General features: G+C 36.3%; 2 protein-coding genes across 8 annotated transcripts in view; one reads left to right on the forward strand and one right to left on the reverse strand.

The window, feature by feature from the left end:
* LOC117400723 (translocon-associated protein subunit alpha-like) overlaps positions 1–3,717 on the forward strand; it is a 30,289-nt gene extending 26,572 nt beyond the window's left edge. For both annotated transcript variants that reach the window (XM_034001022.3, XM_034001024.3), the window contains exons 6-8: positions 244–322; positions 506–599; positions 2,542–3,717. In XM_034001022.3, the coding sequence (XP_033856913.1) occupies positions 244–322; positions 506–599; positions 2,542–2,609 (241 nt within the window). In that variant the 3' untranslated portion in view covers positions 2,610–3,717. The remainder of the gene's footprint in view (positions 1–243; positions 323–505; positions 600–2,541) is intronic.
* Positions 3,718–8,502: 4,785 nt separating this feature from the next.
* LOC117400325 (ras-responsive element-binding protein 1-like) overlaps positions 8,503–14,616 on the reverse strand; it is an 80,610-nt gene continuing 74,496 nt past the window's right edge. For all 6 annotated transcript variants that reach the window (XM_059022554.1, XM_059022553.1, XM_034000118.3 and 3 more), the window contains 3 exons: positions 14,091–14,255; positions 11,677–12,429; positions 8,503–11,294 (listed from right to left, as the gene is read on the reverse strand). In XM_059022554.1, the coding sequence (XP_058878537.1) occupies positions 10,825–11,294; positions 11,677–12,429; positions 14,091–14,255 (1,388 nt within the window). In that variant the 3' untranslated portion in view covers positions 8,503–10,824. The remainder of the gene's footprint in view (positions 11,295–11,676; positions 12,430–14,090; positions 14,256–14,616) is intronic.

Raw genomic sequence — 14,616 nt, forward strand, 5'->3', positions numbered from 1 at the left:
TCAAGGTTGTTATAATAGTAGAAAGCACTAGTGGAGGCTTTGAGTAAATTGTTGCTCATCATAATCAATCGGAGTAGAAAAATGCAACATGTCTAAGACTTTTGCACAGCAATGTCTATTTTTAAATTACGATAAAACAATTGTAAGATATAAAAGGCTAATCTTGTTGTCCATTAAATGGGTCCGTCCATATACTGTATAGCTGTAAATGGCTTTATAATTTTGTATTGGTATCCTCTTCAGAGTCTTCCTATATGTGTTCCTGTCTGGTCTTGGACTGCTTGTCATTGTTGGGCTGCACCAGCTTCTAGAGTCTAGAAAGGTAAGCTAAGAAATAAACAATGCACATAAGAAATTCTGCTTTGAGAATACAGGAATATTGTTTCAAAAGGCTTATCTTGCCTCAAGCTTGGCAAGTGGCCTTGATTTCCTTGTAAAATATGCATATTTAGAACAGCCTTGTAGAACTCTTGAAATAAACAGTTTGTAATATGTTTGTCTTCAGAGACGGAGACCAGCTACAAAGGTAGAGATGGGTACATCTAACCACAATGATGTTGACATGAGCTGGATTCCTCAAGAAACTCTGAACCAAATAAGTAAGTTGACTTTCATTGTTTGTACCAGGATGATTTATAAAGAAGTAAAATAAACTGAAACTCCCAAAAATTCTAAAACAATAATACTTTTTATGCATTTGCATATTTCCTTGCATTGCATAAAGCATGATACAGAAAACCAGCTTGTATAATTCCCTTCACTGAAAGATTAGTTTGAAACTTCTAATGGTGTTTAGTTAATGAAATTGCCTTTTTTTCCCCCTGTTTAGTTAAGTATTTTTTTATGTATTCTGCTTAGAGATGCATTTATAAAAACCTGAGTGGCCTTACAATACTTCCTGAAAGTTTCGTTGAAAAATATTGTTTGGGCAAATTACAAGACATAATACACGTTTATTCTCGGTTTTTATAAGCAATAATGAACACTACTCTTTTCTCAAATAAATATTTATAAATAAAATAAAGTTCTTCATTCAATTATCAGTAATAAGGAAAAAAAACTACCTGATCATTTTATTTGATGAAATGTTATCAGTTTATATCCACTTTATATTTTAGTTGTGAAAACATATATTGAAACACGAGACAAAATAAATGTTCTAATATAGCTAAGTCAAATATATCGGATTTAGTGTGTTCCCATTTTTTTTCTTAGCTGTAAACTGAGCTGCTGAAAATGTCTCCTATTTAAAAATGAAATGCCCATCTGTGACACAAAAAGAAAAAAAAAAAGCAGGCAGTGAAATTCAATCCCTCCACTATCCAATGATATGCATTAACCAGCTGTACTGCAAAGTATGGTGGTCCAGTAAGTCAAAGAAACGAAGTGGGTTTTCTATCGTGTTTGCCGGATCACGGGCCCAGAATGACACTTCAGTAAGATTGTGTTTACACCATCAGGGTCTTTTTAAAGGGTTAAGGGTTTAACCTAAGAGTAAAGGTTAAACGGTAAACAACAACAAAAAAAAATCCTTTTACTAAACAAACTATTTTACTAAAGATTTAATCCTGGCAGGATCTTGCATTGTAATTATATATTTTGCTGCATTGAATACTTTATGTAATCCTTGTAACATTTGAAAAGTACAAATGTAAAATATAAAAATGTCTACAGATTCTTTGAGTCTGCTTTTTCATTAATTAATATGTATGATAGTTTGAACTGTTATGACTGTTAACCCATTCCTCCACTTAATTTAAGTTTTGCCTTTTAGAATTAAATATATTAGGGTAATTGTGATGCTGAACTGAATGTGATGACAAATGTGAATAATTTGTTTTAAATGCTGCTGTAACTGCCTGCCGCTCTTATTGCGATTCTACATAGCCTTTTCAAGAAGTTTTCTAAACTGACAAATAGTTTTCTACATAATTGTGACTGATTTTGTTAATATTCTAACACATTCTGCTATCTCTCTCTTTGCCTTGCCTTGCTTTGCTTTCTTCCTTTTCTTGTGCCTTCAGTGCACAGCAGACGAGGTGAGATTCCTACTTTTCCTTAAGGATGTATAGTGTGGCTTTTAATAAAATCTTGAGGGTCATTTTAGATGTGTTAAAACAGTGCATGGGCAGCTGTTGATGTGTTCTACTTGCAGAGGATTTAGGTCATGGTCTACTTTATCATGGCACTTCCCTGTTATGTGCTGTTTTATATCCTTGTGATTTTATGTATATTAACATACCTTGCAGGTTTAGGTTATGTAACTTATTTCTACTTCTTCTTTCTATCTGGAACATCAACCTCAAACTGAACACTACCTTGTCTGACATTTTACAGTTTGTGGGTGGGACTAAGGACTGACAATCTAAACAATTTGGATGTTGAGCCCTTATGTAATAATTACTATACGTATATTGTCTAGAAATCATTGCTGTGTGAAACTAATGTCTGTTTTTATATGGGACTTTTGTTCAAGTGAGTTTAAAGACTGGTGACAAAACTCCAGTGACCGTATTGATAATATGCCTGCTTCCTTCATAGATAAAGCATCTCCAAGAAGGTCGCCCCGTAAGAGAGCGCAGAAGAGATCTGCGGGGTCAGATGAGTAACTGCCCCAAGATAGAATTCAGACTCATTAATCCTGTCCATTGTGAGCAAGAATGAGGACAGTGCAACAAAGCCATATGAGCTTGCATACAAAATAAATCCATGAACTTGAGCAGCATAAAGAAAACCCCATTTCAAAAATGTTATACTCTGTCATGACTGCAACACGCATGTCACTACAAATGCATTCTCTAATTTATTTTACAAATTAAGTTGTTCCCTCTATCTGTTTTAATTTCTTCTTTTTACAGAGAACAGTCGGGCAATGTAATTAATATCTTTACAAGGCTAAATGGGTGGGTTGGGGGATTTGGGTCTCAACTAAGTTTAATTCCTGATCTGAAGAGTTGCCTTTGGCATTTTGTCTTCGGGGAGTGTTTTTAGGGCTTCTGAAGAAACTGATTGATTGATAACTTTGATTGTAATAAATTACATGGAGAGCCTTGTGCAATTTTTTTTTTTTTTGCGCTGGCATTTGTAGAAATGCTAGCGTTCTCCAGCTTGTTGCAGCAGTGTGGTACCTGCTGTGGTTTGTTTTGATACGTTGTAAGAATAATGGCGGTAGTTAGCAGTTTGTCTTGATTAATGCTGCTAATTGTGCACTGGAAACATTTTGTAATGGTAGAAGCAGCTGTTTGACTGCTTAAATAAAATAAAATCTATAATTTTGGGAGATACTAGTTGTAGCTTGTCAGAGAAGCAGAAAATCCTATAATAACCTATTTTAGATTTTTTTTTTATAACTTCCTGACAACGTGCTTAAAAGCTTTTTTTCCCCTGTCCTTTTTTTTTCACCACTTTTTATATAATGGTTTGTTTTACATGGTGAACAGGAGTTTTGGGGCATGATACTTTAATGTGTGTTACACGGAGAGAACTGTAAAGGACTTTATAGAGAATTGCTCCATACCAGAAAGATTACATTTGTGTTCTGTAAAATGCTTTTTTTGTGATTTTAATGGTAGACCACTGTGGAAATTATAATTGCCTAGAAAGTGCATTATCCCACAGTTGTGAATTAATTGAAAATGAAGTGACTTTTTTGTACGGTTTCTTTTGTGGGTGTGCAATGGATTGAATTGAAAGTCAATAATAAATTAACATTTTTCACATCTGTTTAATGAATTTAATCAATTAAACTGTTTGCTCATTGTGTTTATTACACCCCCCCCCCCCCCCCCGGCAAACCAAAGCCCTATTGAAGTGAATGGTGTGGTACCCTCCACAATCCGGAACCTGTCTATTCTGAAAAACAAGTCTATGTAAATATGACTGTTCAATCCGGATATGTGATTTGTCTTTTCTAAGTTTAAAACTAGTATGGAAAAAAACAAAAACAAAAGCTAGATATTGCTTATATACTCACTTGTCCCGCCAGCGGAATTCTAAATTGTGCAGTTGATGAACAGCAAATCCACACAATGAGCTCTTACAAAAGAAAATGTGCAAAGCTGAACCTTTACCTTTTAAAAGTTAAAAGGTAAACCATTTCTGACATACTGAAAAGAAAAGATGCCTATTTAAAAGCAACACAGAGAAAACGTGAATGCCTGCAGCAAGCGCCTGAATCCCCCATGCAGGTAGAGTACGAACAAGTGAACACATTTCTCTTGGAATGGTATAAATAAACTTGTGCTAGCAGTACAGATTTTGTTGACATCCATCAGAACAGTTTGTAAAATATTTTTGGTTTTTATTTTGCATGAAGTTTTATGGGAATTAAAAACAAAACAAACAAACAAAAAAAAACCCAAACCAGCTCACCTGCTTTTATGTGAATTCAAAACCTGTATAGCAGGGGAAGTTATCATGCATTGCTACTTTAGTTCAGAATGTTGAACAAACACCCATTTGACTAAAACAATCATATCAACTGAATGTTAAATCATAGATTTTCTTGGTGTAATTCAAAATTATGCTTCAGTGGGGAAAATATTAGATATAAATTGGTAAATAAAGAGCTATAGGTTTTCCAAAACCAGGAAACTTTGGTACAAATGTGAAATAATGTAGACTGTGGGACTGTTAGATTTTTGTTTTTCCCCCCCAGCATGTTAATGTCCCCACACATAACCGTGGGCATATATTGGACTTGGTGATTTACATGCGGCCTGTCTTCATTTCAACTTTGATTGATCTAATTCTGATCACTTTGCAGTTCATTTTGAGATCAAGCTTTCTTTGTTGACTAGAAAGCCTTGGCATATCATTAAATAATGATCACAAAAAACTTTAGATCCAAATCCGTTCTGAGGCTATAAAACATCTGTGATTCCCAACACCTATCATTAGAGGGTTTGTGTGACCTATACAATAAAATTGAGTACTATCAATTCTTTACCATCAGTAAATGTGTTTTACTCAAAATTCTGTATGGTTTAACCCTGAGCTTTGCTTAGTGAAAACTGAGGGTCATAAACTGAAGCATATGTGGAAGGCTTTAGGCTCTATGTACATCGATCATTTGGCCCCTATCAAGGAGGAGTACTAGGTATTTAAGTCTGAATGAGATCAACAGAAATACTTAATTTGTATTTTCTGTGGCAGCTGATTTGGTAAGACAACCAAGTGCCGTTTTTGAAAATGAGCCTACTTCAGGTAGTTGTATTGAGTTCCTCCACTACTTTCAAGAACACAAAATCACAAATCGTAGGACCTTGGTCTCCAGCAGTTATCTCTTTCACTTGATTACACGCAATCTTAAAATTGAGTTATTTAATATAATCTTTCTCCAGGACATGACTGAGTTAAATGTTAAAATGAAATCTTCCATCTGTATCCTTGATTCTATTCCAACTAAGATGTTGATACACTTGCTCCAATATTGGCCGAGCTATTCTTAATCATGAATAGATGCCTGTTTTCTGGGTAAGTCCCTGTAGCTTTCAAGATGGACATCTTGAAACCTTTGCTCAAAAAACTGATTTCCATTTGCGGCCAAAGTTCTTGAGGTGACTTTCTTGGATGTTTGTAAGTTGCATGAAAAGTTCCAATTGGTACTTGTAAGAGGACTTGACAACATATTGGTAGCCTCTGATCCAGAATCTTTTAGATCCGAGTGCTGCTTTTGATACTGTGGATCATTGCATTCTCCTTCACCACCCAAAGACTAGACTTTTCTATTACTGTTTTGAACTTGTTCCATTCATATCTTTCAAACAGGAAACTTCATTAGCTTTATTTGGGGGGTTCAGTATCATCCCCTGGGTCCTCTGCACTTCTCTAGTTCTAGTTTGGCTTTGGGCAGTATTATTCAGCACCATGGAGTGACCTGTCACTGTTATGCTGACGATTCTCAGATATCTGTCAAACCAGATTTCTCTTTGGATGTGGCTGTGCTGTCTGCTTGTCTTTCTGACATAAAACATGGATGCACCAACATTTTCTTGTTCTGAATCTGGATAAAACTTGAGACAGTGTTTCTGGGTTCCTCTCATTAGCTTAACAATATACATTTTCCAAGTTTTTTCGTTCGTTGTTTTGCTCTAAAACCAAAACCTGAAATACAGAACTTGGTATAATTTTTGATTCTGAGGTATCTTTTGAGGCCCATATTCATAATAACATCAATAAAGTTTCCTTTTTTAATCTTAGAAACATAGCCAAGCTCAGGTTCTATCAGTCCTTGCCTAATGCTGAGAGACTTTTGTATCTTCTAGGATTGATTATTGCAATGCACTCTTTCCTGGTCTACCCGAAAACGATTTCACATGTTCAGATTGTCCAAAATGCCACTGCAAGAGTGTCTAAGAAGTCTAAGCTCACTAAATTGTAGGGCTGTAACTGAGGGTACATTTTGACCTTCAAAGGTTCGGAACACATTACCGAAGGAAGGTTCGAACCTTCGATGGTACTAATTTGCATAATTTATTGGTGATGTCACCATAGCTACTTGTTTTATATTTGATTGAAAATCCTATTTTATAGGTAAGCCATATAAATGGAATAAAACATTCACATGTAGCTTAAAAATGTTGTATAGAACAGTAGTCCTGTTTTTATTATATAAATAAAAATACACGTTTACACGTAATTGATACTGATTGTGGTATATACAGTGAGCTTGCATTGCAGCAGCAGCAGCACCATATAGAATTGCTACGTATAACGATTTTGTAGTCTGTTTTAATACAACAACTTTTATTTACGTAATAGGCATTATACAAATCAAAAGATCCAATTTTTGCATGCGAGTGACTTTAATGTGTGATTCATAATATTCACAAACGAGGAAAAAAACAAGAGACACAGTGCGTGAATGACCCTGACAAACCTTCAAAGTTTTAAAACTAGCTTTGAATTCCTGGCTAGCAAACGAACCTTCTCCACAGCCCTACTAAGTTGTTGTCTCCATGCATCCCTGGCCGTACACTGCACACAATATGCCAGTTTACTGCAACTTCCTCAGTTTAAAATGCAAACCAAGGTGAAAGGACAGCTCCTTAACCTGCCCCAAGCCTTTGAAATTCCTTACTGCAGTTGGTCAGACAATCAGAGTCTGTTCCTGTTTTTAAGTTGTGTAGAAACATTTTTGGAAAGGCATTTTGCAGTACAGTGCCATAGAATAATGATAGCTGAATAACTAATGTTTCTTATTAAACTTTATTTTATTTGCTAGAAATGTGTTCAGTGCAATGTTGTTGTACGTCCCAATGGTCATTTTTATACAGGACTAAAATATGTTGGTGACTGTTAAACATACTATATACATTTGAGGCAGATTAAGAACAAATATGACTATAAGCAATGCAGATAAAAAATAAGCAGACTTTATAAGGTACAAAACATTCCTTTAATGAATATATTTGCCCTAGCCAGCTGTGATGGTGAAAAACCATAAATCTCAAGAGACGAGTTAAATGTACTGTAGGGGAAACAGGTTAATTACTGTGCGGGAATTGTGGACATTAGCAATGGTTCTGCAGAAACACAGTCACCCATTAGACCAAAAGCTTGCCTCTGTCACTACATGACATCTGGATTCACTGCTACAGTAACATGTACCCTTAATTCACATTATGAAACCTGGTTTTATCATTTAATCACTGCATGCATGCCAAATCTGCATTTCTTTAGGTAATTTAGCTTTATTAAATGCACAATAAACAGATCTTCCATATAATGTAATCAATAAGGACATATATATGTGTCACCCCCCCCCCCCCCCCCCCCCCCAAATACCATTTAGTATAGTTTGTTTTTTCAAATAACTTATCATCTGTAAAGGTCTTGGTCTCATAAACAATTATAAAAATACGTGGGCAAATGTGAATTTAAAATGTGAATTGATTTAAAAGCCATTTACCTACTTTGAGTATCCTGTGTAAAAGCAGACAACACACTGTGAATATATTTTCACTGCTGGAAAGACCCAAAAGTCCATGCAAATGTTGTGTGCACCCACCCACCCATCGATTAGTTAACTTTTCTGTCCAGCTAGCTTCCATCTTGTATTGTCATAATGTCTACTACCACAGCTTGTCAAACTTACAACATTTATGTGTATCCCTGAAGTGAACATTACTTATCCTGTATCCAAACTTTTCACAACAAATTATGCAAATTCCACTTTGGAACATTGTGTTATTTGGTATGAATGGTTGAAACATGCAATCCAGTTTTCTTAATTAAACACAATTATGGGTCATATTCACATAACTTCAACTCATGTGCTTTGGAATGTGTATAAAACCTCTATTCAGTATCTACTGTAAGTTGGAAAAAAATGCAATATTCACTGCATTTAAAGAGAATTACCAAGAATATACAACATAATATATTTGACATTGTAGGCCCATCATTTTGCATCAGAGCCATTACAAGAAGTTCCCTCATTAGGAAGTAACTGTATACAGTGATAAAGAAAATTAGGAGACCCAACACAAGCCAAATAAGCACCATTACTTAATATACCTTTATTGTTTAAATGGTTTGATACAGAACAGATAACATTTCTGAATCTGAAGTACTGTACAATTTAATGCAAAGGAAAGTAAAGTACCAACGGACAGCATGTGGTCTGTTCACGTGGCATTAACCAGTCTGATATGCATGTAGCAGCAGTGTGAGTTCCCTTTACCAAAATACGGATTCTAAACTTCAACAGTGATTTCATGGCAATTCATTGGTTACACAATCAAACTGATACCTTCGAGTAGAGAAACGCAACAAGCCTTTTTCGAAGAACTGTTAAAACGCAGTACAGTGAAGTGAAACGGCCACCTCCAAGCAGCCAATCAACACCAAAGGTTTTGTTTTGCTTTTGCTTCACATATTTTCAGTCAAGTGCTTAATGTAGTGATTTAATTATTCCCATTTGCAACTCGGTGAGGTGGGGGGATTAAAAAGGAACATTTTTGAATCTGCATACTGTAAAAGCCCTGAGAGAGGAAATAAACATAAAAGGGAGAAACAAACAATCAAAACAAAATTAGGTTAACATGCAAAACTAGTCTAAGATTCACCCATAGTTTAACACATGATACATTTCACAGTTTTTTATTTCTTTATATATTTGAGAAAACAAAATACATTTCTCAGTCAATCTAATAATAATGGCAAAAATGTGAGAAGACCACATGACCTACTAATATAGATAAAAGGTCTAAATAAAGCTTCAAATTAACAGTGATTATTGCTAGTATAAACCCCAGTTTGACACAGGGAGTCTTTGTTTTTTCCATGTCATCACTTAATGTAATTTGTAAAAAAAATATTTTGCAGCACACACTTGATTAATGGCATCTCCCCAGATTATTGGGCATGTAAATTTGGGAACTTATTAAATACATATGTATAATACATTTACCCATCTCTTGATTAAAATAGTTTGTTTTATAAGGAAGATATATTTATATTTTTTTTATTTTGGTTGGTGCCAGAGTTGGAACAATTTGAGTCTAGATTTAGTTGGAATTATTGCTGTGGGTGTATGAAAATAAGGGGTTTCCTAAATGCTTGATCTAAATGTTAACCTCTTTGAGCCTTAAGTTTCTTTTATATAAAAACAAAGTGTCACACCCAGCCTATTTTCTTACATTAATTAATAACACTCCAAGGCAATGCACAGTAGAGAGACAGTAGGATACATTTTTCAAGTACCAAACATAAACCCTTAGGTATAGTGTTCCTCCATGCTTTTTAAACAGAGCAAGATCCTGCTTACAGATTGTAAGCCTTGCAGAATCGGTAATAAGGCTTTTTAAACAAACAAAAATATTGGAAGACTTAACTGTCCTGTCACATCCAGCCACAAGGTCAGCTCTACTTGAACAGATTCTGTTCATAAAGATACTTTGTGGTTCCTTCCAATGTATCTGCCGAAAATCCCTTCCTTCAAAGCTACCTACAAAACAAACTGCACCTTTAGACAGCTGACCACCTGCTTGCAAATCCATAAGCCACTGGCCATTGAAGCCAAACACCCAACCAACCAACATACTTTTTTTTTTTGTACAGAAACTATGTCAGTGAAGTAGAAAGACATGGTACATAAAGGCTAGGTTTTTTCAAAGATATAACAGGCAAATATTGCCCACTTTTCTCTGGTAACAATGAATACCAAATTCTTACATGAAAAAAAACACATTAAAAAAAGAACAGCTAGGCTGTGAATTGTAGATATTATATTATTAGGGTTTCATTTTAAAACAACATCCCACCCCAACCCATTCAGTATATCAAGTTTCAAAAGTGTCCATGAAAAAAACCCTCTTTAGCAAAAGGATTTCAATACTGAGAAATCCTCTTCCCTCCCATATACTTTTGTTTTATTTGTTTTCCAGTTATGTGCAGTCATATTCAAGCCTTATTTTGGAGCTCCAGCCCAAAAAATAAACATTTGTAGCTTCAGCAGATTAAGAAAGGCTGTGTTTATATATATATATATATATATATATATATATATATATATATATATATATATATTAGTATAGTTTTTTCAAATCACACAAAATAGGTACTGTAAATCATTATCTTAATGCTTCAATAAGTTCATTTCTTTAAGAACATTTCATAAATGCTATTTAAAAAAAAAAAAAAAAAGATATTCTTAATATTTAACTTGATAGAAAGATCTAGAAAAGTAGTAAGGCACTCCAAACAGAATATAGTCCATAGCATTTGACATGACATTTATGGCACTGTGTATCTACTCTTATTGCCAGTTGTAGCAGAAATAAAAACAGTGCTTTCTGCATATTCACACAAGTATTGCAGTCACTCTACTTCCAAAAGCTGTGGTGTAGGCTCGTTGGATGGAAGGACGTGACTGATAGGGGGCTTATTGTGCATGTCCAGCAGATCTTGAATGAAGTTGCTTGGTGTCTCAGTGGCAGGCTTGGTTGCAGACTCACTCTGACCTCCTTGCCCCATTTCATCCTCCTCCTCCTCCCCCCCCTCTTGCTCCAAGGATTTCTCAGCCCTAGGTGAAGGCTGGCTGGCAGTGGCAGCTGTGGTGGTGGCAGTCGAGGTGCCTGTTGGCGGCTCATCCAGGGTAGTAATGCTGGTGATGATTTCGCACTCGTTCTCAGAGGGTGGGCTGGTGCCACTGTGTGCCGATTCACTCTCGCTGCCGGCCCCCTCCTCTTCACTCCCGCGAATCTTCTGGTGGATGCGCTGGTGTCGCACCAGGCTGTGCTTCAGAGTGAAAGTGCGCTCACATGTCTGGCATCTGTAGGGTCTCTCACCTTGAACAGCAACAAAGGAACAGTCAGCAGGTAGGGTGACAAGCTCAGCACACTGTTTTCTCTGTTGTTATTTGTGTAATAAGTACTGGAATCTTTGAGATTGGGAGCATCTCTATTGGCTATCTAGCTTGACCTATATTGTGTTTTGTGTTCTGCTTCAACTCACTAAAACAAAAACAGGAAAACGGTCACTTTTCATTATGACTGCATACAACTTTAATATTTTTTTTCAGAAGTATAATTTCAATGTATTTGTTCTTAAAGTAGTTTCTGTTACATGTTATGAAAAAACAGAAATGTTTCCATAAAATAAAAAAATGTATTCTACTGATGCAACTGTATATTTTTAAAATTTCTGATAATGTTTTTATATTTTCTTTACCTGTATGAGATCTCATATGTCGTGTCAGATCCTGCAGGGACCAAAACCGCTTGTTACACACATTGCAGATTTTCTTCCTCTTGTCTGCCTTATTTGTTCCTCCGGCCCTGCTTGTCTTTGGTTCCTTCTGGTTGCTGCTGTCTTCATCGCTCTTATCGTCATTTGCTTTCTCTGCCGGCAACTCATCCTCCGAAGCGCTCTCCGCACAGCTGATGTTCTCCTCACTTTCCCGTTCAGCTCCCAAGGTGCTTTCCTTTGTTCTTTCCCGGCTCTCAGCCTCCTCCCTGAATGTATCTGTCTCCTGAGCCACGTTGTCTGTAGCAGCCTCAGCAGACTTCCTGTTTTTTTTTCTCCCACTCCTGCTTTCGCCCTGGCTGTCAGCTGAGTGCACTTTCTCATGACGGGTCAGTGTAGCAGCGAATTTGAAGCTCTTTCCACAGCTGCCACATGTGTGCTTTGTATCATCATGGGAGCTGCAGCCACCACTCTGGTCTCCTTCAGACAGCTTGAAGTCAATCAGCTTGCTTGCAAAATTCAGGTCCAGGCTTTTGTTGCTTTGGGTGTCATCTTCTGGGTCCTCTGTCTGGGGGCTGGGCTCGGTCTCAATTTCATCATGCTCTTGCTCTTCAACAGCAACGTCCTTTGGCTCATCCTTGTTCTCTGAACTTCCTTGTAGACACTTTGCCGGCTCCTTTTCACAAGTGGTCAGATTGAGTGCATCTCCTGATGTCAATTCGGGTTCCGAATGGCTCTCTAAAACAACATGATAAGATTAATCAAAGCTATTGTCCTCGAATTATATGGACTGCATGTTACAGCCTTGCTACCCGACCTGAGCCCGACAATAAGTGTCGGGTATAGTTTGTATATTATAGTTCGGGCTCGGCTCGGGTCGGGTCAGTGTGTTAGCAGTTAGTGGATGATGACATTTTTAAATTTTAAGTGAGTGGTTTTTTTTTTTTTCTTCTCTGTGTGCAAGTGCTTCCTAAAACTCACTCCTGCTTCATTTTTTGCCCGTCAAAAAGAAGTGAGTGGCGAGGACTTCTCGCGTGGACGTCAGTTAACCAAAAATTTGTATGAAGGAGAGATTCTATACATTATTATTATTATTATTATTATTTATTTATTTATTTATTTATTTATTTATTTATTTATTTATTTATTTCTTAGCAGACGCCCTTATCCAGGGCAACTTACAACTGTTACAAGATATCACATTATTTTTACATACAATTACATTTATTTATTTAATTTTTTTACACATTATTTTTACATACAATTACCCATTTATACAGTTGGGTTCTTACTGGAGCAATCTAGGTAAAGTCCCTTTCTCAAGAGTACAGCAGCAGTGTCCCCCATCTGGGATTGAACCCACGACCCTCCGGTCAAGAGTCCAGAGCCTAACCACTACTCCACACTGCTGCCCTTTTTTACATAAAAAATATTGAGGCTTATTGAGTAAATAAAAAAATAAATAAATAAACAGAAGAATGTGTAGCAGGGAAACATTCCTTTGCTGGAAAGGGTACGTCTAAATCCACTGTTTGGAAAAATTACAACACTGTTGTATTCAGAGATAATAAAAGTCCATGTGGCTTTGTAAAATGCAAATCGTTCAAAATATTACTGAAATATGACAGCAAAAAGACAAGGGAAATTCATCTGCTGCAGCACACTGAAAGGGGATGTATTCATCCTGCAGCTGGGCCAAGTCAGTTGTACATGACTTCTTTTGTCCAAAATGATTATGCGAATTTGCAAGATCATCTTAATGCGTGGCTATTTATGGTAACAAAGTTTTGAAGAAGCTTGTTGTCTTTTAAAATCATGCAGTGTTGGATTATTAGGAAAGGAAGTAAATGAGATATGGAAATCATGAATAGACTACATGGAAGGTACTTGGTTTCAATAGCGTATGTTTGGAATATATTTGTGGAGATGGTCAGGTCGGATTGAGGTTTATATTTAGGCCCGAGCAGACTTCTGCACGTCCCTTTTTACATTTCTATTTTAAAATTACTTAATATCTAATTCACTCCACTAGAGGGCAGCATATACCGACATAATGGAATATTTCAACGTGCTTGTGGAATGTTGCTTGTATACACAATGACAATAATTCCATAAACATACACATTTTTTACTTTTCTGTCTTAAACTTGAAAACCTCATTATTTTTAGGCTCTAATATTTAAACATTTGTGGAATCTCAAAGAATTGGAAACACATTTTACATTTAAGGTAAGATTTACTGTTTTTGTTAAATTAATTAATGTCTTTATTTTTACTGACTACTTCAAAAAACATTGGTACCTTCTCTGATTTCATGCAAACAGTAAACTTTACCTGCTTACCATGTGCTTTTGATAAGAGCCTTTGGTACTAATGGTAGGTTTTTAAGTGTTATTTACCTGCACTTTCTTCTGATCCTTCATCATCAACTTTAGATTTGGGGGTAAAACCATTTCTTCTCAACGAGTGATTGGCAACTCCATGTTTACGCAACAGGTGGCGCTCACAGTTAGATTTGGTGGAAAAATAGGCATCACACTTAGGACAGGGGTAGGGCTTCTGACCTACAGCACAAGAAAATGAACAGATAATACATTCAACCACTGTCCAATGTTACATGAAACACATACAAAAAAAAAAAAGTAATATGCAATTTCTTGAAAGGTACTCTTTTGTGACCCTGAGAAAAATACTATTGGATTTTGATCGTGCCCAAAGGTAATATTTGGTATGGACATTAAGAGCAGCAGAGGGAATGATGTGAACGTTTACCTTACACGACCCTATGTGGTTAGCTATTGTGTAGTAGAGAGACCCTCTCACGTGTCCGAGAACGGCCCCTAAACTCAGCTACAAAGTTCAGCTTTTGAGTTGCTGTGTACTTTGAACACACTGCAGATAATGTATCAGTTGTAAGAGGCCTTT

This window comes from Acipenser ruthenus, chromosome 4 (assembly GCF_902713425.1).
Source record: "Acipenser ruthenus chromosome 4, fAciRut3.2 maternal haplotype, whole genome shotgun sequence".
Lineage (NCBI taxonomy): Eukaryota > Metazoa > Chordata > Actinopteri > Acipenseriformes > Acipenseridae > Acipenser > Acipenser ruthenus.